Source organism: Lactuca virosa, chromosome 9 (assembly GCF_052849685.1).
Source record: "Lactuca virosa cultivar CGN04683 chromosome 9, Lactuca_virosa_CGN04683_v6, whole genome shotgun sequence".
Classification (NCBI taxonomy): domain Eukaryota; kingdom Viridiplantae; phylum Streptophyta; class Magnoliopsida; order Asterales; family Asteraceae; genus Lactuca; species Lactuca virosa.
This window is the reverse complement of record NC_136434.1, coordinates 70,567,493-70,589,788: the sequence shown is the minus strand read 5'-3', so window position 1 is coordinate 70,589,788 and position 22,296 is coordinate 70,567,493. Positions and strand designations below refer to the sequence as shown.

Here is a 22,296-nt window from a genome sequence, read left to right as displayed (position 1 = left end):
TCTCTAAATTGACTAGCCCGGATCTACGGGCGTTACACCACCACTACCATATAACAACATATCATAAAATACTGTCAGGCATATCTGGGTGCCCGACCTACCCTCCGGTTTATATCAGCCGGTTACGGGATCCGTTTCCCCCTCCTACCACCACCACCACATAATAACATAGCATACAAGCACATAAATCTCTACCAAAATGTCCTGCCGACTCCCCGAGCTATCAATACCAAAATGTCACCCAATTAGCAGTTAGGTTCCAAACCATGTTCCATATCCTTACTTGGGGTGAAATGACCATTTCACCCCTGGCCTAACAAGATTCACAACCAAGGACCAAAACTATCAAATCCATACAAACCCATCAATGGCCCAATTTTCCAAATTGGGCCCAAACCCTTACATGAGCCTTTCCCTAATTCCCATTTACTTTTCTGAACCAATGATTTTCCGATGGCCCAAAGGTCCAAGCCCATTGGGCCCAATCAAGTCCTAACTATATTGGGCCCACTAAGGCCCAATTCACCATCCAAGGCCCAGAAAGTCAAACCCAACCAAAAGTCCATTACTCTAAAATCCTTAGTCCATTACGAGCCCAAACCAAAGGATAAGTCCAATACCAAGCTAGCCAACAATCAAAGAGCCCAAAACTTGCACAAGTGATGCTCAAGTCGTGAGCACCTTATGCTCACGTCGTGATGTCGTGACTTTGGTCCAGAAACTTCCTCGAACACGCTCTCACGTCGTGAGGCTTCATTCCTCACGTCGTGAGTCCATATCTGACAAAAAATGAGCATTAAGCTCCTAATCCATTAAGCTTTAACATGGGACAGTCTAGAGGGTCTTCCTTGACCCCAAGGACCATAAAAAGCGAAGATTTTCAGTCACATATGTCTAATACATGACTTAAACACCAACTTAGGTCAAAATGAAGGAAAAAGGACCAAGACTCAAACTTGGAGTCCAAAACCATGACCAAAATCCAGATCTGGGACTTATAAGACTTAAGATACCACCATGATCCATAAAGTTGCCAACTTTATGGATCCCATGCATACTAACCAACATTACAAGCCATAAAATGCATGGAAACTTAGATCTAGTAAGCAATGAAAGGAAAAGCATGAGCTTGAGGACTTACAAAGGTCCAAAAGCTCCACAACTAGCTGATGATGAAGCCAAGATGCCAACAAATGCACCACAATGATCTTCTTCTCCCTCAATGAGCTTCAAGAACCCAAAATCTCTTGAATAACACCAAGAATGACCAAGAACTTCACTGGGGGCTGAGATTAGGGTTTCTAGGGGTCTTGGAGGTGAAGGAGGATGAGGAGAAACAACCTTAATCATCTCATACCTTTAAATACCTGAAAATAAGGGTTTTGGTGCATCAGGTGCTCCTCACGTCGTGAGCACTTCATGCTCACGTCGTGAGCCTAAAATGAGCTTGGTCAACAAGTCAACGATCACTCACCCGAACCACTCCAACTTCAAACGGCCATAACTTCTTCGCTTCAACTCCGTTTTTGACGTTCTTTATATCCACGGAAAGGTGGCGAGAAGCCCTATGCTCCTAATAACACACCATGGCCTTAAAACTTCCCAAACAAAACCCAAAATCCATAGAAGACCTGAACTGCCACTTTACTGATATACCCTTGGTACCCAACAACGCAAACTGAACGCTCAGATCATCTAAGCTACATTAACCACACTCAAATGAGTCTAACCTTTCTTCCCTAAGATCTGAAGCCTCCCGGTATCATATATTCGAGTCACGGTCCCGAATATGAATCAGCTTAAAACAAGATGTTACAGAGACCTTGTAACTGCTAGATCTTGCAATGGATGAAGGACCTAATGGAGAATCCCTCTAATGTAGCCATACCCAAAACTCCAAAAAGCTAATAAGGAACAACCCTTTGAGAGGCTTATTTGACAATCACTAACCCTAGGAGACGTTATGATTTTGATTATAGGATATATATATATATATATATATATATATATATATATATATATATATATATATATATATATATATAGAGAGAGAGAGAGAGAGAGAGAGAGAGAGAGAGATTGGACGATTTTGGGAGAAGGAATCAACAGTTAGGGTTTATAGGTATCAGATAAATCCTTAAGCAATTCAAATTCTTCGGGACAATCCTTACCTTATTCAGAACCTGCCTTATCTCTATCCAAGGGACACCAAAACCGTCCCCTACCTTGGATCTTCTACAAAGTCCATTTTTCTAGGCGTCGATTACATCTCTCAAGGTGTTGGTGGCTTCAACTTTCATATTTTCGCACCATGCCTTGCGTCAGTCTGTGTTGACACTTACATAAATCAATTGCCTCTCTGTTGGTGGGTATAGGTCCTCCCTCCACACCATTTTTTGCCACTTCACATGTCACACCATCCCCCACGCCACACAATTTTCGGTAAGAAATGGTCACCACACCAGCGCACCAAAATAATTTCATGTCATCTTTTTTTTTTTTTTGAGTTTTTTTAATAATTATAAAAACAAATATAATTTTATAAAACATACTTTTAAAATGAAACCATAATATTTAAATCTAAATATAAAATATTACAAGACCATAAAAAAGATAGGATAAACTAAAAACATAAAACGATCTCAAGATTTTATTTTACCCTTAATTTTTTTTTTCCGAATCTTAGCCTTCAACGCTTGTAACAATTACTCATATTTCACGCGCCAAACCTTCCTTTTTACTCCTAAAAATTATCAAGTCGTTCTTAATTTTTGTGAAAACTTTTACCACAAGTTGCTTGCCATAGATGCTAGGGTTGTCAGCTTTGTCTATCGACTTGTCTTTAGGGTTGTTCACTATTCGGATAAAACCGAATTATCCAATTGGACAATTTGGATTGGACTATTTGGTTCGGATATTCGGATTTTTGGATTGGTTTTTAAAAAAACCGAATTATTATTTTGGATTTTGGATTGTTTTGGTTTATAAAATAAGAACCGAATAGTCCAAAAAAACTGAATAAACATTTATTATTTATCTATTTATAGTATATATCTATAGTTATTTATTAATTTTGTAATTTTTTTTGTTCAAATAGGTTTAAAACGTTTCACCCAATAAAAAAAACATTAATATGCATTTTCTCTCAAAAGTTTTCTATCTATAAAATATTTAACTATAATATATCATCTTATTAGTTCTTTATAAATTTCAAATCACAGCTAAATAATATGTCTTTGCTTCTTGTGTAACGTTAAGTAATATTATAATCATATGTCGTTTTAAATTGTTTCGGTTTTTGAAAACCGAATTATAAAACCGATCCAACCGAATTGTAATTGGATCGGATCAGATCAGATTTGAAGTTAGTTTGGATTATTCGGATCCATGTTTTGAAAACCGAAATCAATCTGGATTCACTTGATTGGATCGGATCAAACCGATCCATCCAAACGAACACCCCTACTTGTCTTGATCCGCTTCCCTTATTCCCTTTGTTAGGAGTTATGATAGGTATCCTTTAATCTTACATGACATCGAGTTCGAAGCACGTTAGCCTAGCAAGGAGTTCTGGGATGAGAAAGATATTGTATTAGGATGGGCCTTAGCATCAGCCCCTTTTAGTTCCCTGATCAGATTCAAACCAAAGCCCAAACATTAAAAGAAAAAGTTTGGGCCCAACAAAAGCCACTAGTCCACTACCGTCTCCGGGTGATTTTCCCGCCAAAATTGCATACTGTAAAGCGAGAACGGGGGAGGAAGAACCCTAACAGGGCTAGACATGGCACCGTCGGTAGCGGATGATTTGTCTCTCCCCCATATTTCCGATAACGATCTCAAGGTTGTAATATTCTTATTCTCTATCTTAATTTCTGAAATGAAGAGTTAATGTTGGATTATTTGTTTTCTTTTACAGCCATTTTTTGTGCTCCACAAAGCTTCTCCTCGTCAACATCCTGCTAAAAAATCAGCAGGAAAGGCTCGTAGATCCGTTAAGGTTAACTTGTCTGCATCATTGGATAATAATCATGAAGCTGAACTTCTCGATGATCAGTCGCACGAGAACTTGAGGATGAAAAACTTCCACAACACTTGGATGACAATTGAATCAACCATTAAGGTTGACCTCTCTTCTATCTCCCTGTTGTAATTTTTCCCATAAAAACAATAAAGAAAGTAAAGAAACAAGAGGGTGTATCTTCTTCAGGCAGCTAAGAGCTGACTATAATTTGACATTCATTTGGCAATACAGGAATGTATGCACAACATGAATGCTGATGTATTCAATGATATAGATAGCTGGGTCCACAAATCCTTTGATTCAATTTGTTCAAATGGGAGGCCCGATACCAACAAAGCCACTTGTTCATACCCCATTGTAACCGATGTTACAGCTAAACAACTTTATACTGCCCTAGTAGTAATGAGTAAGTTCCTTTTAAATTCAATTGCTATAAGTTATCAATTTTTCATTGTTCATGTAAGGACTGAGTATCAACAACCACTAATCTGCAGACAACATGGAATTTGTTGATGATCTTCAGACATTTGCGGATCTAGGTGTACATTTGAACTCCCATGGTTGCCATGTGGCTAACCTCTCATCAGTTGACTTTTCACCTAAGACTGGTGTAGGTGGTTGTTTGAGAAGTTTATCAAGGCAGATTTTGAAGGGTAGCATTGATGTAATATCTTTTTACCTATATTCAAATACTTAATTCTTTCAATGTTTCTTGATTTCATAATACTTCTTCTACCTTCTTATCTAAACAGTCAGCCGATATATCTGTATTAGCATCTTGGTATATGGAGAAAGAGAATTTTAAGCACCCAGTGGTTGTTATTATCGAAGACATGGATAGATGCAGTGAACCTGTACTTTCTGATTTCATACTCATGTTAAGGTATATATACTGCTTCAGTTTTTACAATTTTAAATGCATTCCATCACCTTGATACTTCAATATTTGCTTATTTTTTGCTTTAAACAGTGAGTGGGTGATTAAGATCCCAGTGATTTTAATCATGGGAGTTGCAACAATGCTTGATGCTTCAAAAAACATACTTTCTTCCAAGACAGTTCAACACCTGTCTCTTTTCAAGTTCATTTTGGGATCTCCAGCTGACCGATTGGATGCAATCATTGAAGCAGTCCTTGTAAAACCTTGCACTGGTTTCTTACTCGGTCATAAGGTTGCAGGTTTTATAAGAAATTGCTTCTTGAGACAAGATGGAACATTGACTTCTTTGATTAGAGCTGTAAAGGTTGGTGCTTTTGTACTATATTAGAAAGGGTATTTTAGACTTTTAGTATACAATGCTGATTGTGAACAAATTTTCTACAGATGGCAATTGTCCAGCATTATCTTATGGAGCCTATAAGCTTCACAATGAAAGGATTACTTGATGAACATACTTCATTGGCAGATTCATGGCCTAGTCAAGCTCTTGAACTTCCATCTTGTGTGAGGTATTTAAGATATTCATGTAATTTTGTGTTTAAAAAAGCTATTCAATGTATGTGTAATGTGTATGTGTGCTAAGTTATGTTTTCAATCCTCTTGCAAGGAGACTTTCTGAAACAAAAAGTGAAGTTTGTTTGGGAGGACCATCAAAAATGAAGGAAGTGCTGGATTTGTGGAGCTGTGTGGTTTTGGTATTTTACAGAATTAGAATGATATAAACACTTCATTTCTCCTTGTTTTATTGTATATTTTATAAACTTTGGAAAGGTAAAATCTCTTGTAGTGTTTGCATGAAGTGGGAAAGAATCATAAAACCACACTGTTGGATTTGTATTATGAAGCATTGGATCCAAAGCTTTGCAACATGAGAGATTCTGATTACTTGGAGTCAAAACCTGATCATCAAAGGTCTTCATGGAATCACAATATGAATGGAGAATCAGTTAAAATTCATAAAGGTGATTTAATCGGCCACACAATCCGCCAAATAAGGTAATTAATAAAATCATATATCTTTTTTTTTTGTACTTATTCTGTTTAACCTCTAAGAATAATATCATTTGTTACAGCTATAAAACTCATTGTAATATTTTCAATTATCATGTTATCACTCAGGGACCTCTCACCAGTTGCCTTGTTTAAGTTGCTTGAGAAATGGAATAAAATTACAGATGGTGTTAATGAGGTATGTAATTTCATCTTTAATTTCTAGGGCTAAATGCAAGAAATAGCAACATACTTTGTTTGAATTTGAATGACATTGCTATAATTGGGTAGATTTTTCAAAGTACATTGCTTATGTTTGACTATATCACTTACTTATACTCTTATTCATTCTAGATTCATGAGAAAGTAAAGGAGCTTCAGTCACAAGAGAAATTAGAGAATAGTAGTTCGAAAGAAACAGCAATAAGATCCAGGTAACCGATATTAAGATTTTAGAATTAAAAAAAGAAAAAAGATAAATGATGTTTAATTATTTACTTATGAAACTAACTTTTTATTTTATTAAAATATGACAGGAGACAAGCAATTCGAAATGTTGGAAGTTTTGATAAGTGTACAACAGCATTAAACGAGAAAGCTGCTGTAGTTATGAGTCACATGGCAAGGTAATTTTATTTCTACTATTTGATTTCTCATTTAATAGTAAATATTAAATATTAATAATAATGTTTGTGTATGATTTATGAAGCAGGGATTATATGCAGCCCATTGAGTCGATTCCTTTTCATGAAATCGTCTGCTTTACAGATGTCGACAAATTACAGGCTGTAAGTCATCATGCAAGAAAGTTTTTCTACTAAAATTACTTGATCTGTGTTTTTTTTTCTTATTTTTTTATTTAATAATATTGTAGGGTTTATTAGGAGACCCTAGAAAAAGAATCCAACTTGATCTACTCGGGGCCCACACCTTCATCAAGTGTAGTTGCTGCAGCACCAAAAGTGAGAGTTCCCCAATATCAACAATGCATGACACAACACTAATGTAAGATGCTTTTTGCTTACAATATTATTTATTACTTTTTTAAAATTGATAATGATTTTGAGATTTTACTTGTAATTGATTTGAACAGGTATAGTTTGGCTCAAGAGTATGGTGATGTTATAAATCTGCATGATTGGTATCAATCTTTTAGAGGAATAGTTGGTCAACAAACGGTCAAAGACCGAAACAGGTCAAAGGTTTCACCATCGCCTAAGAAAAGAAAAACTGCCATTGAACCTCAGAAGAAAATAACAGAAGCATCAATTCAGTATCCTTTTATTTTAAAATGACCATGTTGCCCTTGGATTTTTCATTAGAAGTTGTTTGAAATCCTTAACATGATGTTGTACAGAGCACGATTTTGCAGGGCAGTAACGGAACTTCAGATTACAGGACTGCTACGGATGCCTAGCAAGAGGCGGCCTGATTATGTGCAGAGGGTGGCCTTTGGACTCTAATTCAACTCAATTTTGTGACATTTTTTGTAAACTTATTTATAAATGATGGATGAAGTATTTTTGTAGTTTATTGAAAATGTTGTATAAAATGTAGAAACTAATGCCTTATGTTTATTATTTACCAAACTCCAACTTTAACTTAAGAACACAAGTCATATTGATCAAAAGTCATTTCAAGTCTATTATTATTACGTACAAGTAAAACCTCTTAAATAGTTTTGTTAGAAAAAAAGGTTAGTATCTCTTTTAATATAGTTTTTCAATCATACTTAAGGTATTTTGACTTGTTACTCAAATTGTTTTGACCCATCAATTTTGTGGGAGTTATTTACCAGATAAAAAGTTTTAAAATTAAGAAAAATAGAAGTATATTTTAAAATTTATTTAAGCTATCTTTGGTGCGTCATCATCTTTGGTGAGTCATAGCTAGCTGATAAGCTAGTTTATTTTTTGAGTTTTATTTTTTAAAATTAGTCAAAAAATAGTTGGTAAACTAGATTTTTAAAAAGCTATTTAGATTGTGTTTGACATATCACAACTAATTGATAAGCTAACTTATTTTTCAAGTTTTTTTAAGTTGTCATTTTGACAAGCTAAAAAATAATTTATAAGTTAGTTTTTTAAAAAGCTACTTAGACTAATTTTTTAGGAGTTTATTTTATTTTTTCTTTTTCTTTTCTTTTAAATATTACAATTATACCTTAATTAATCATATAAAATTCATTATCCTAAATGTCATTTGATGAAATTTTATATATTTGAGCTAGTTTATTAATTAGATTTTATCAAACATCATTTTTTTATCAACTAACTTTTCAACTATCGACTAGTTTTTCAACTAATACGTCAACATAGCATTAGAGTAGCTTTTCAGGAGCTTTTTTTTAAATATTCTAAATATACCCTTAATTAGTTATAAAATACATATTTTTCTAAGTGTCATTTTATATCTTCTAGCTAGTTTATGAACAAGTTTTTATCAAACATCATTTTTTGTCGGCTAGCTTTTTAGATATTAGCGACCTTTTCAATTATCAACTAGCTTTTCAGCTACCAGCTAATTTTTCAGTTAGTCTGTCAAACATAGTCTTATAACAACAACCTACCAAAAAGTTATTTGCAATCTAATAACCAATGACCTTTAATGTTGTTATAATCGAGAGTTCTTATAGAGTACGTTGCTATTATCAATGACCACTTCATTATAATTGAATTTTGGTATAATACCTATTAATTTTTGTACAATGTTGTAAAAATCGGTCTAGACGGCCGATTAATCGGTCATTAATCATTTGGTAGTCTACATCCGCCTACGAATAATGCTAATAGGCTGTATTAGGTGTGCCTAGTCAAAATCGATTATTAACCGGGCTAATTAGTAGATCTAGACGGTTAAAATTAATCAAAACGTCAAATGGTTAAAATTATCAAAAAAAATCAAAATAAAACACAAATCTAAAAAATGTCAAAATTAAAGAATGAAATACATGAATGATAAACCAAATGTCCTATTTTTCGCTTCACTATTTGTCTATCATCACGCTGACACTTATGTTATATGTCTCTTATCATGTCGGTTTCAGTGTATCATAGCATGAAATGACACAAAATTTATTATTTTTTTAACTTTTAACTATTTGTATATGTTTAATGTGTATTTGTGCATAAAATAAATCAAATTTTGATATTTTGTGATATATACTTATTTTTAATTTTTTTTTTATAAATTAGGGTTTCTGGTTAATCCTAGTTTAGATTAGGGGTGAGCATGGTGCGGTTTTTACACCAAACCGAAACCGAAAACTGAAATTGCGGTTTTTATATCCATGAAATCGATAGGTGCGGTTTTTGTTGCGGTTCGGTTTTGCGGTTTCATTTGCGGTTTCAGTTTTTTTTTGCGGTTTCGGTTATTACCCGCAATATAGAAATGGTGTGGTTTTATTTCGATGGTGCGGTTATTTTTATGTCCAACCACAACTTTCAGCTTTTATTTTCTTTATTAAGTTTGACTTTCCCATAACTTTCAGCTTTTATTTCCTTTATTAAGTTTGACTTTCTTATATGACAACTAGCACTAGATACAACATATAAGCATCAATTCATATTATATCAATATATTCCCTTTAAATTTTTTGAAGTTATAACTTGCCAACTTGAACTTGCATCCAAAAGATAATAAAATAGATATAAACACACGATCCAACCACATTTGAAATTAATAAATTCATTTTAATTCATAACCATTAAGTCATCAACATCTTGGTTTAAACTTGATACAACATAATATCCATCAAAGTTCAAACTTCATCAAAAAGCATAAACATGTTTTTATCACCAACAATAAAACATATAAAATAAACCACCATTAATCATAATCTCCTTGATCCTTGGAAGATTTTTTCTTGTTTTCAATCTACATAAATAAATAAAAATATTAGATTATTAGTATATAAATCACTAGTAATTATAATAATAATATGAAATCATAACATATGGAAAAAACCTTACCAATTTTTAAACCCGCCATCTTCTCATTAAATTCATCAATTTTTTTACTCTTCATAGCACAACCAAGCTCAAGATCTACCGATGAACACCTTATCCAATCTTGTGCACAAATTAGAACTTCCGCGGTGTCGGGGTTAAGTGAACTCCTATACTTACTTATCAATAACTCTGCCACCTGTACTAAATGCCGACTCTGGAACGAGCCTTTTCTTTTTGGATGTGTATTTTTATTATATATATATATATATATATATATATTCAATTAATAATAATATTTTAATATTGCGGTGCGGTTCGGTTATTTTGCGGTTTTCTGAAACATAAAACCGCACCGCACCAAAAAGTTGCGGTTTTTTGAATTTCTAAAACCGCACCGTCGGTTATATGTTCGGTTTCGGTTTTTCGGTTTTTCGGTTATTTTGCGGTTTTTCGGTTTGCGGTTCGGTTTTTGCTCACCCCTAGTTTAGATCAGTTACTCCCTCCCAATCAATCGATTAGCTAACACCTAACAATTTTACATAGGGATGAGCAAAAGAACCGAACCGGCCGGAACCGGCCCGAACCGGACCCGACCCGGGAACCGGCTTCGGCCAAAATCAAGAACCGAACAGGCCCGGCGGTTCTATCGGTTCCCGGTTCCTACCAGTTCTTGTCGTGTCTTCAAATGTTGGAACCGGTCCTCGAAAAATAGCATCATACGGTTCCGGTTTTTGCCGGTTCTACCGGTTCCGGTTATATCGGTTCCGGTTCCCGGTTCCAAAAATCCACAAAAATAACGTCCCGGTCCCGGCCCGACCGGTTCCATCGGGTTTCGGTTCCGGTTCCGGTATCGGTTCCGGCCGGTTCCCCGGTCCATATGCTCATCCCTAATTTTACAACCTTAGTTTCTTAGTAAAAAGGCAAAATAATAAGCCTTTTTGTACATCAAACTTTAGTGGTTAAGCATTCACTTTTTCTAAATACAAAGGGAATAACTGTACACTTTCTAATTAATGAGGAGGTAAATGTAAAAACCTTGACAGAAACGGTCGTATATCTATAAGCCACATCTCTCCCCATTTGGTTATTCAAATTTCAAAAATCAAAATCAGAAAGCAGAGAATTAGGGTTTCAAAATCAAGATGGCGTCCTCTGCAAGCATGAAGGGATTTTACAAGCAGACGAAGAAGAATGCAGGGATCAGCAAACCTCCACCTAACAAATCGAAGCCTAAGTCGAAAAATGCTGCGAGTTTCGGAGCAAAGAGTGCACAACCTCCTGCTCTCGTTGCCCATGGCTATTTTGATCTCAAAGGTGAGTAGATCATTCTTATGCCAGAACAATCCTCTAGAAATCGATATCTTTTTATGTAGTTAGGGTTTCACACTTCACAGTCTCTTCTTCCATGGATTTTGCATTTAGGGCAAAAATTCTGAAAACGAAATCAAACACTACCGTACGCTTCCGATGTATCAATTATATTGTTTTAGAGTCAGTTTGTTTTATTGTAAATGAAATGAAGTAACTTGTTTGTGTAATGACAAATGACAGAGAGTGATGGTGGAAGGGAAGAGGTGTTGAGGCAGTTTGACATGAACATGGCGTATGGGCCATGTGTTGGGATGAAGAGAATGGATCGTTGGAAGAGAGCTGCTATGCTGGGGTTGAACCCTCCTGAAGATGTCCGCAGTCTCTTGACATCTGCTACCAATGGCAATGAGGGTTGTGGTGATTCCTTGTGGGATGGTCGTGTTTGAACTTTTAAACAACAATCCATGGAAGCCACTTCTGTGCTTTAATGCTGTGTACAGTCTCTAGCTGTCTCGGTTTTTTCTTGATATGTTGTGATTTGATAGATTCCTTTAACAGGATTTATCTTTATGATTTTGGTTATGTATCAATGCTTTTGGTTATGTATCAATGCTTTTGGTTGTTCTGTTGTTCTTTGTGGTATGTTTCTTCAAAACAGCTTGCGAATTTCTTTATTAATGAAACCAAGTTACCAATAGGGGTAGTCATATCGCTCTGTAGTCTTGTACTCTGGTAATCTTTTGACATTGTGAAAGATTCGTTCATGGTGATTATTCATTGTTTCGATACTGAGGGAATCTCCAATACAACATCAACATTAAAACCTATACCTGGAAATTTTTATTGGCACACGTTAAATTCAAATTATAGCCTATACAAGAAGTTGCATCCACTTCGACAAGAAAGAAAGTCTATTGTTTCTAATCAAAATTTCAGTTTTAATAGTTTTTATGCTTAAATCATCATATTACATCCTTTAAAATACTAATATTACATACAGAGAAAATTATTAATCTAGCCAAATGACTTAATGATTTTTCATTTGATAGCAAAAAATTAGCCAATATCTCATTTTAGCCACCCAAACTCCACCTCAGATTAAGTCAACTGCGGTTTGGGCACCTCATCTGTGGTTTTGTGATTTCAGCCTCAGGTGCAGTATTGGACATTGGGCTATGGTTCCGCGACCTATCTGCTGTTTCGTGGCCCATAGCCTCTAATATATAAAGTTGAAAAAATTATTTAGGTCAGTTGCAAACATTTACATTTCTCTCTAATGATGGCTTCAAACAACAATCAGGTTAACACTCTTATACCTCAAATTTTATCGGTTTTTTATCATTTAAATAGAAATCTAGTAGTACTAGTTTGGATTTATGGGGAAAAACAAAAAAAAAATACACAAACCACATATCAACAAACCATCTACAGTGTACAAGTCGTTGGTGCACCGAATGTGCATTAGAAACTTGTACACCTCAGATGAACATGTCATCTGTGGTTTTCCAATTTTTTTTATAAATATTTTGTAAGGTTAGTGATATCTCTTAATTAAGGACGAAATAGCAGTTGAGTTCTTAGTTAATTATTATTTCGTTCTTGAAATTGTATTTTTTTTTCAATGGTCTGCATCTTGTTCATCCAGAAAAAAAACCATAGTCTGAGGTCGCTTATGTCACCTACGGTTTTGTCAAAAAAAAATAATTTTTTTTTTATAATCTCATGTGAAACCGCAGTTGAGTAGGCAAACCGCAGGTGTGTTTGCCCCAGTTGCGGTTTGGGTGGGCTAAAATGAGAAACTGACTAATTTTTGGCTATTAAGTGAAAAATCATTAAGACATTTGGCAAGATTAGTAATTTTCTCTTACATATATGGTCCTTTTGTTGTGCTCAAGTATCACATTTTAAGGAGTCTAATGCCCAAGTATCTTGATCAAATTTTATTTTTTTATATTGTTATAAAACATATTTTTTATAGATCATAATAGTTCGTATGTTTTGTGTACGTCATACCGAGCATTATGTCTACGAGAATATAGTTTAGTCCAAAATCGGATCATAAATAATATATAAATAATGTTTTAAAATAAAAAATTTAAAAATTAAAAGTAAGTTGTAAATAAGAGGGCTATAAATGTAACATTTAAATATATATATTCAACACACAATTCAACCACTCATAATTCTGAAACCTTTTCTGACACAATTCATCGACAAATAATTCAATTTGCTTAACTTAAATCATATCATAGTGATGAACAACAATGGGTTAAGTAGCGAAATGAGTTGGTCAATATTTGCCAGGGTTTGATGAATTAAATTATGATGTGTGTATCCATATATTACTATTAAGATATTTATGCTTATGTAAATTACATATTTATATTTATATGTATTGATTAGTTTGACAATAATCACACAAGCAATGCACTTCAAGATTATGATAATGAAATTGACACGTCAGAGTTTAAAACTAATATGATAAAAAATTTAGGTTTATTAGTATAGTTAATCAGTAAGTTTAGTCGTTTCTAATAAAAATTCATTTTTAGGTATTCAATTCTCGTGAACAACTAATAGACCGAGTCCAGACAGACTTAATTATGCTATTATAATAAAAAGATCCACTACTAACGTATTTTTTTTAGTATGATTGAGAAGGTGTTTACAAAAATACAAAAATGTCTAAAAAATATTGGTAGCAAAAGAATAAATTGTCCCTTTAATTTGAAAGACAATTATTCTAAAGTCGATAATTGTTGCTCCTTAAAAGTGATATATGAAATGCACAATCATGAGCTTGCCTTATATTTAGAATGTCAATTATATCCAAATCGTCTTTCTAAAAATGAAACCCAATTAGTGGAAGAGTTGACTAGAAAACATGTGAAACCATGAGATACATTATCTACGTTAAAAAGAAAAATGTAGAAAATATATACATTCTTTCAGCAATATATAATGCAAACCAAAAATTCAAGAAGAATAAGAAAATTGGCAAAACTCGAATGCAGATTGTTATGTTTTTCTTAGATAATACTGACTATGTTTATTACAGTCATGCATATACATCAACAAACAAGTTGCTTGATGTGGTAACGTACAAAACAAACATGTACGAGATGCCCTTCCTTGAAAGAGTTGGTGTCACTCCAATTAATGACTTTTTGCATAACATTTGTCTATATGCATAAGGAAACATAATCTAACTACGTGTGGGCATTAAATTGTTTAAAATCGACAATTGATAGATGCATGTTTCCACGTGTTGTTATTCCGGATAGAGATTTAGATGCTAAAAGATTACTTTGTAGATGACATATCAATACAAGTAATAAAATAAAATACAAAAGACCAATGTTGGGTCATTGTTGGACTGCTTTTTGTAAATGATGGAAAGGATGGAAAATATTACTCAGAATGTGAAACAAAAGAAGCATATATTGTCAATGTCTCACAACTTGAAAAAATTCTAGTAGATTATGCAGGTATTTATCAAACATATATTTTATTTTGTTATATTTATTTAATCAAAAGTTGATTTAAGTTTTTATATATTCAAGAGTATTGTTTATATGAAGACAACATGGTTGACACCATATAAAGAAATTTTTGTATCTATTTGGACCGACAAATTTCTTAACTTCGGAAATCACAAAATCAATAGTGAAAAATCAACATGCCATTTTTTTATAATAGCCTATATTTAATATTGTTACTTGTTTTATTAATAAAATTATTATTTTGATAATACAAATATTTATTATATACTGATACTTTATTTTGGTTATACTCATAATTCATTTTGAATGTAAAAAATGATGTTGAGGGTTGAACCTCATACCTAGAATGTGTATCTTTTGCTCTTCATTCATACATTATTGTTGGATTCTTTATTTTACACGATGAAAAAAGGTGTTTGTTTTAAAATAAATATATGATTCTTTTGAATTTTGATGCATGTTTATATTTTTGTTGACATTGCAAAACAAATACAAAAAAAACATAAACGGTAACCAAACAATATATTTCACCATGCATATACCAACCTTGTAAGTATTTGTAAAAAAATTGAAATAAATATAAGACAAGATAAAGAGATGATAATAAATTCATATGTATAAAAAGACCAATATGACACTAACCGGTCCCTAGTAAATTAGTAATATGCCAATCTTGTTCCTAACCAGTCTCTAGTAATGATGGTGGCCGGGTCGGGTCCTGCCCTTAACCGGATCCATGTGCTTTTTGTGCATTTCTGTTTTGTAAAAATAAACAAGATCCAATACTTACACGTAAATACACCAACTTTGTCTATGATCAAAGAACATATCTCCATATATACTCTTTGCTTCACTCTTCTTTTTTTCCAATTTCAACCTTCGGGCTCTCTGGAATAAACGACGACCAAAACAGAGGCACAACAGTACATGCTGCCTGTATCAACAGCGCTTTACGTAGCCCTGAAAAATCAGTTTCTGTAACCTCAACATACGAAGCAAGCGCAACGCCAACATACCCACTTATAATAAACGCCAATGCAATAGAGGACATCACAAACGCCATTAGAGACCCTTCACAACCAGGTGGACATAGCTTCGCCATTAGAACACTGAAAGGTAAAGTCTTGAAGTAATACAAAACCTCCAGAACCCCAGAAACAAAGATGACGTATAGCGAGTCTGGTATCCCGATTCTATGATAGAAACCGGAAACGAATAGTGAATCTGACACCATTAGAATCGCCAGTATTGCTTGAATTGTAGAGATTAGTTTTCGTGGGGGGATGGATTTTAGACGACGATTGTAAACGATGCCCCATGTTAACATCGCGACTTGACCGAATACTTTTGAGATTCCGAGAACTGATGATTCGATGTTTAGATGTTGAGTTTGGTAGTAGAACATTGTTCCTGTTAGGGCTGGGATTATGGCGTATGATGCTGCAAACCATGAAATCGGTTGATAAATATCTGGTTTTTTTAGCACGAGTAAGAGATCTAAGAATTGTTTTCGTATTCCGTGATTGGATTTGCTTTTTGGTAAGTTGAGGGATTTTTCGTTTACAGAGATTGTGATAAAGAACTGAATAGTTAATAAGATTCCGAAGAATAAGAACATTGTTTGTGAGGAGAATCGTTCGATTGAAATGCCACCTAAAAGGTTTCCCATTACACCGCCAATTGATCCAGCCACCCACGCGAATGATGGGAGATCGGAAGAAGAGGATGATGCTGAATTTCCGGCGGGTTGCCTCGCGCATTCTGCTACTACGGCGTCGTTTGCGACCTCGACTATTGAAGCACCTAGGTTTCCGAGGAGGAGATTAATGGTGATTGTGAAGAAGGAGATGCTTGAAGGTGGTAGGCATGCAATGGAGAACCATGATACAGCCTGTAAAAACGCTGCAAAACATCACCACGATCGAATTTAATCAAAATCGTAACCGATTTTTGATTTGTAAATGGCGGAATAGATTGAAAAACGGTTTACGATTATTAAAACCACAGCCGCATACATGTACGTGTTAATTAAGATGCAGAATCAAAAACGTATAATCAATAAATGAAGAATTAGATTCGTGAGATGCGAAGAACAAGGATAAAAACGTAATGGTACCTCCGCAGGCAATGTATGGGATACGGTGTTGGCCGGAGATATAGAATGAATCCGAGAGAAGGCCGTAAAGCGGTTTTGCAACCATCGGAAGATTTGCGGAATTCTGGAGGATTTGCAGCGTCGATGGATCTAGATGGAGTCCGTCCTTAAGGAAGAAGATGACCGCCATCCACGGGTAACATCGAAATCCTTGCATCCAAAACCCTATCCCTAGCAACATCCCCCGTCGTCCTCGTTGTTGTGCGCGCTCACGTTCTTTGCACTTGATTCCATTGTTGGTTGTTGTTTTTGTGATTATTTCGAGTCTTTTTTCCGAAGGAGATTCCATCGCCACCGTTTCTCCGCCACCGGTCGCTGTAATTGTCGTTTCTGTTTTTATGTCTGTCGCCGGAAAGGAAAAAGATTATAAGAGATGCTAAAAAGGAAAAAGATTGATCCTCTCAATTGCCATAAAGAGGAGGATCCTGAGTCACCGTGGCAGAGACAGAAGTTTAGAAGTTCTGTCATAAACAACCCTAAGGTTTTAACATTTTCCAAAAGAAGTCCCTTTATAAAACTTTAAACAGAGTGAATTACGAAAAGATATAAAATACAAAATAATAATCGTTCCCTTTGGTCACCAAAGTTTAAAATAGCAAAAATTCATGTTTCATCTTCAGCAACACTTCCATTTAAACTTTAAAGTAATAAAAAGCTACCAACTTGGTTCATATTATATATATATATATATATATATATATATATATATATATATATATATATATTATACTTTTTTCAAATTCAGATATTTTCTTAATAACTTTGGTAATTATTACGATAAATCTTTAAATAAATTGCACTTTGTCATATGATAGCATGTGAACATTGTTTTCTTGCAAAAGGATTACAATTTTTTTTGGAAAGGATCTTCATAACGAAGATTTCTATGTCAGCTTTAAGACGAACCTCACAACCCAACTGGTTTCTCATTTTGCATTTGATTGAAATAAAGATTGTTAAATCAAGTGCTCCAAGCACTTTAACTACATAAATTGGATTCATCTATTTACCTCTTCTAATAAATGAAACTTAAAAATGACACGTATCAGTTTTTTAAAATGCCTCTTTGACACAGTGGCTATTTTCTATGATTTTTATTATTTCCTTTTTTTTATAACAAATCAAATTCAATCCAAATTTTGAAAAATACAAAATTGTTTTCTTGGTTTTATTTTGCTTAACAAATTAATTTTATTTTGCTTAACAAATTAAATTGCTTAACAAATCAAATCAAGTGCTCCAAGCACTTTTATTTTGCTTAACAAATTAATTCATAATTACTTACAATCGACAATATCTTGGTTTTTTTACATTTATTATTATTTTTATTTATATATAAATTTTAAATATACCGACCGTGGTTTCCACGGGTTATAACCTAGTTTAATAACTATACTCCTCCGGATTAGTTGTCAAAATTGTTTTCTTTTAAGCAATAAGGCCATAAAGCATTATTATATATAATAATAATCCATGTCCATACGTTTCACTTTCCCTTATGATTTGTGTGCTTCAAAGTTGTTTAAAATGCAACTTTATCACAAGTCTATTAAGGTGCTGTTTGTTTTTTCGAAGCGAAAATTCATGAAGTCTGCGGACCACCTCTGCAATCCTCTGTAGCAGAAGAGGTGGAACAAACGACTGCAGCCTGCTGCAGTAAACTGAAATTTAAATAAACTAGTTTTATAAACTGAAAATAGTTCTCAACACCGAAATTTAATAATTCTAGTATTAAAACATTGAAATAATAATAAAAAGAACATGTAAAAAAACAAAAATATAAAACTTTTTTTAAAAAAAAAAACTTAAAAAAATGTAAAAGAAGCTAATAGTTTTATTCTAGAAAAAAAAACTAATTTTAAAAAACATTAAAAAAGAAAATAATAAAAAAATTAAGAAAGTATTGCAAACGATGTCTATAAAGTTCGTAAAAAATTACACACGTTAAAAAAGATGCAACTGAAATTGAAAATATTATTAATAAAACGGTAAAAAAAATTAAAAAAATCAAGTTAAAAAAAATCGTGGAAATTATAAAAATAAATTGTATCACATCCGTAAATAAAAATTTAGGAAAATCAAAGTTTAAAAAAAAGTTAAAAAAAAAAGTTATACAAAAATTCTTAAAAAAACACTTAGAAAAAATGAAAGCTGAAGAGGTTAGAAGAGGCAAGTCAAGTGTTGCGCCACGCAGCACACGCGCAGAGGTTTTGTAGTCTGAAGCCTTCCAAAAAACAAACTGCTGCGAGAGGGAAAGTGCTGCGCGTGTGCTGCGCCGCGCAGCAATAAGTGGTTTGAAGAGGTTTTTATAGAAAAACAAACAACACCTAAATAAATAAAATATACCATCATCATTAAATACTCATCAACATAAAAATTGATCTATATTACTAAAACAAAGTCATCCATGTGGCTGTTGCATGTTTATATATTTCTTGCAGCACAAATTAACCATTTTCACCTGCAAAAGCCAAAAAAAAAAAAAAAAAGGGAATTTATTCAACCCCACAAGAAGCAAGGGTGATATATGTGTGAAGATGGAATTAGTAAAACCAATACACACAAGAAGCAAGGGTGATGTATTTGAAAATGTAGTTAAAAAAGAATTAATATACATGCACACATTAGATATATACGTGTGTGACGTGCTATAAATTACCATTTTAACCATAAAGTTCTTGATGGTCAAAACGAAGCAAATAAACTGTATGCATATCAAATCAGTGGGGCCCTAATTAAATGTGAATTGACATCTTTTGTTATGTTGATTAGATGGAAATTAGAAATAGGAAGTAAATGAACAACAATAACAACAAAGGATACAAGGGTGGATACAGAGTTTCATAAACTGCTGAAGCCTGGATAGTATTTCCTACTGCAAGTTTCGTGCAAAATGTCACAACTTAAATCAACACATCCCCATTACCAAAAATGAAAAATAACTTTAAAAAAAAAAAAAAAAAAACAATTTCAAGAACATACCTCCTCTTAGCTGCTGTCTAACAAAATTGGTATATCACAGAGCTGTCAGATTAGAGATCATCATCATCATCATTCATATCATGAGATTTAGAAGGATCATATCTGTCCTCAAATTCATTCCTCTTTTGATATTTTCTTGAGCGTTTATACTCATCTTGTTGCCTATGATCATGAGATCGGCTCTTACTAGTATGATATTCTTGATCTCTGTTTCTGTTGCTTTTTTCTTTAATCTCATTCCCAAATCTTGATGATTTCATACTGATATCAGAAACTGAGTCTTTCTCTTTCCGATTACTTTGTGGAACTGCTTTCTTTGATATCTTTGCCTTGTTATCTAAGTCATTCATGGAAGAAGGTTTTGATGCAAGCTTTGCAGCATCTAAAGAAGATTGACCACTCCCAGCCATGTATGCATGCTTGATTTCTTCCATGTATTCGTCAATTATATCCCTCATCACCTTTTAATAATAATACAAACATAAGTACATTGATAAAAGATATATGTTGATGACAAAGAAATATTATAGTTGTTCACCTGGGTTGTGCTTCTTTTCATTTTCTTGCCACGATATGACACTCTTCGCCTTTTGTAATCCCTTTCTTCAGCTAACAATTCCTCTCGTGACTTATTCTTATTTCCATCCTATAATGATTTAAAGATATTGAGATTAGACTAAACAAAACTAACCATTACTAAATAAGGGACAATTACAATTACAATTTACAGGTTTAGTTTACTACCTGGTTACCTCCATGATGCCAAAGCACTCCATCATGTTCAATTATGGCTCTATAATTTGAACGTTTTCCACGTTCCTCATCAGCTATTTTAGATATATATCCATGTTCTTGAGCTCTGAAATATAGTTAAATGTTAATTGGAAGATGAGAAAATACTATGAGAATAACTGAATAAGTGTGTTTGAGTAATCAGTAATGTAAGCACCTTTGATAAACTGGAACAAACCGTGAAGCTCGTATGGTTCTTATTCTTGTTTCAAACAAGAAACGTTCATGTAATGCAGCAACAGCTGCTGCTACCTGGGAAACCAAAATCATGCCTGGTGTTCTTCCATCATGTTCCATGACAGCTTTACCATCGATCTCACTTACATTTACTGATTTGCTAGCCCTTTGTTCACCATAAAGAAACAAAGATTTTGATGCAGAAACCAGTAGGGATTGCTTTAACATGCTGATTGCAAATACTTTTCCGTTTACTTCTCCATACAATATAGCAAGTTGTGAAGCTAACCATGTCAATACTCTGGACATTACAGGACACTGAAAGCAAAAGTTACCATCTTTTGGGTCTCCTTTAGAGATCGAAACCAGATACCCAGCAGCTTCCCTAGCTATGGCTTTCATACAGAGCTTAAACAGCAAGTGAATGTGATCCCTCGTATACACATCAATCACAACACCATAAAATGGAGAATTCACCAAGATCCATTCCATTAGATACTCCTTCTGAGATATGTAAGAGCATAAAACTGAGCGAAGGACGCTGTAAGAATAGCTAGTGGGATAATCATTCCATTGATTAATTTCAGTTCTAATATTCCAGTATTCAGAGGCAAGTAGCTCAACAAGATCAGAACTACTGCACAAACCATCAATGGTGTCGTTTATATCAATGCTACGATCACCTATTAAATCTGCACACTCAGCTGATAAAACAGCAGGCAACGTAAGCGTACAATCAGATTTGTTATTGTCATGAGGAAATGTAACAACCGCGGGACAATCCCGGTAGAAAAAATTCGAATCAAGTGATGTATGGTAACCATCTAGGGAAAGACATAAGTCTGTGGTCGCATCGTTGGAAAGCGTCTGGGTGAGACAATTGTTTTCCTGATTAAGTAGAGATTGCGGAGCTTGAAGGGAGTTGGGGTAGTGAAGGGAGTCACATAGGGCAAGATCGATAACTGCAGGAGAAGAGGGGCATCGAAGGTGGTGGTTGAAGAGGGAGTTGGGAGGGACCCGGTGGTTGGAGTTGTAAGGGCAAGTGGCAATCGCATCGGTGGCGGGGGTGGTGGTGGGAAGTATATTGGAAAGGGACTGGATGGTGGTTTTAGAGAGGTTGATCAGGTGTTTTAGGGTTGAAAGGGTGGTGTGGAGATCAGGAGGTTGGGTTGGGACGGTGGTGGGATTGTGGTGGTGATGGTGGTGGTAGGGCGGAAAGATTTGAGAGTTAGGGTTCGGGTTTGCGCCTGGAGGTGGAGGGAGAATGGCGAATGATGGAGGCGGCAAGTCCATGGGGAGGAGAGTTCTGAGTCCAAGCCGACGGGAGGAAACTTAATGTATAGTCAAAATCGAATTTATTTTGTTACCTAAAATTAGGGTCATTCACATAAAATTCTTGAAGTTTTTTTTAAGTTTTATCCCTTGTAAGTAGCATAATTTTTTTTCCCGATAAAATATATAGAATAACACCATCG

General features: G+C 34.3%; 4 protein-coding genes across 5 annotated transcripts; 2 read left to right on the top strand and 2 right to left on the bottom strand.

Annotated features, from left to right (window-relative positions):
- The first annotated feature begins 3,705 nt into the window (after positions 1 to 3,705).
- Positions 3,706 to 7,540, top strand: ORC3 (origin recognition complex subunit 3). Of its 2 annotated transcripts, none has more exons than XM_079069820.1 (16): positions 3,706 to 3,841; positions 3,917 to 4,120; positions 4,253 to 4,427; positions 4,516 to 4,685; positions 4,774 to 4,904; positions 4,992 to 5,265; positions 5,346 to 5,470; positions 5,572 to 5,656; positions 5,749 to 5,957; positions 6,081 to 6,150; positions 6,306 to 6,385; positions 6,488 to 6,577; positions 6,664 to 6,739; positions 6,826 to 6,956; positions 7,045 to 7,224; positions 7,309 to 7,540. In XM_079069820.1, exons 1-16 carry the CDS (start codon positions 3,782 to 3,784, stop codon positions 7,412 to 7,414), a joined length of 2,166 nt encoding a protein of 721 aa, XP_078925946.1. In that variant the 5' UTR covers positions 3,706 to 3,781; the 3' UTR covers positions 7,415 to 7,540. The 2 variants fall into 2 exon arrangements, with proteins under 2 accessions (XP_078925946.1, XP_078925945.1); XM_079069819.1 differs by having other exon boundaries at positions 5,569 to 5,656.
- Positions 7,541 to 10,975: 3,435 nt separating this feature from the next.
- On the top strand, positions 10,976 to 11,919 carry POLD4 (polymerase delta 4). The gene is made up of 2 exons (XM_079070335.1): positions 10,976 to 11,215; positions 11,453 to 11,919. The coding sequence occupies exons 1-2, from the start codon at positions 11,044 to 11,046 to the stop codon at positions 11,656 to 11,658; spliced, it is 378 nt and encodes a 125-aa protein (XP_078926461.1). The 5' UTR covers positions 10,976 to 11,043; the 3' UTR covers positions 11,659 to 11,919.
- A 3,394-nt stretch (positions 11,920 to 15,313) lies between these two features.
- LOC145136151 (Major facilitator superfamily protein) lies at positions 15,314 to 17,472 on the bottom strand. The gene is made up of 2 exons (XM_079070337.1): positions 16,832 to 17,472; positions 15,314 to 16,617 (listed from the first exon to the last, which is right to left on the bottom strand). The coding sequence occupies exons 1-2, from the start codon at positions 17,157 to 17,159 to the stop codon at positions 15,566 to 15,568; spliced, it is 1,380 nt and encodes a 459-aa protein (XP_078926463.1). The 5' UTR covers positions 17,160 to 17,472; the 3' UTR covers positions 15,314 to 15,565.
- Positions 17,473 to 18,882: 1,410 nt separating this feature from the next.
- Positions 18,883 to 22,147, bottom strand: LOC145138035 (U11/U12 small nuclear ribonucleoprotein). Its single transcript, XM_079072178.1, has 5 exons — positions 20,802 to 22,147; positions 20,597 to 20,711; positions 20,391 to 20,498; positions 19,853 to 20,313; positions 18,883 to 19,745 (listed from the first exon to the last, which is right to left on the bottom strand). The coding sequence occupies exons 1-4, from the start codon at positions 22,112 to 22,114 to the stop codon at positions 19,903 to 19,905; spliced, it is 1,947 nt and encodes a 648-aa protein (XP_078928304.1). The 5' UTR covers positions 22,115 to 22,147; the 3' UTR covers positions 18,883 to 19,745; positions 19,853 to 19,902.
- Between the last annotated feature and the right edge of the window lie 149 nt (positions 22,148 to 22,296).

Excerpts from the sequence above, each read along its gene's own strand:
- LOC145138035 (XM_079072178.1), bottom strand. The coding sequence starts at position 22,114 with ATGGACTTGCCGCCTCCATCATTCGCCATTCTCCCTCCACCTCCAGGC. Across the intron at positions 20,499-20,596 it reads GGCATCATGGAGGTAACCAG|GATGGAAATAAGAATAAGTC; the intron begins GTAGTAAACTAA and ends AAATCATTATAG. Across the intron at positions 20,314-20,390 it reads TGAAAAGAAGCACAACCCAG|GTGATGAGGGATATAATTGA; the intron begins GTGAACAACTAT and ends TATTATTAAAAG.
- LOC145136151 (XM_079070337.1), bottom strand. The coding sequence starts at position 17,159 with ATGGAATCTCCTTCGGAAAAAAGACTCGAAATAATCACAAAAACAACA. Across the intron at positions 16,618-16,831 it reads CCCATACATTGCCTGCGGAG|CGTTTTTACAGGCTGTATCA; the intron begins GTACCATTACGT and ends GATGTTTTGCAG.
- POLD4 (XM_079070335.1), top strand. The coding sequence starts at position 11,044 with ATGGCGTCCTCTGCAAGCATGAAGGGATTTTACAAGCAGACGAAGAAG. Across the intron at positions 11,216-11,452 it reads TGGCTATTTTGATCTCAAAG|AGAGTGATGGTGGAAGGGAA; the intron begins GTGAGTAGATCA and ends GACAAATGACAG.
- ORC3 (XM_079069819.1), top strand. The coding sequence starts at position 3,782 with ATGGCACCGTCGGTAGCGGATGATTTGTCTCTCCCCCATATTTCCGAT. Across the intron at positions 4,686-4,773 it reads TTTTGAAGGGTAGCATTGAT|TCAGCCGATATATCTGTATT; the intron begins GTAATATCTTTT and ends TTATCTAAACAG. Across the intron at positions 6,151-6,305 it reads TTACAGATGGTGTTAATGAG|ATTCATGAGAAAGTAAAGGA; the intron begins GTATGTAATTTC and ends TATTCATTCTAG.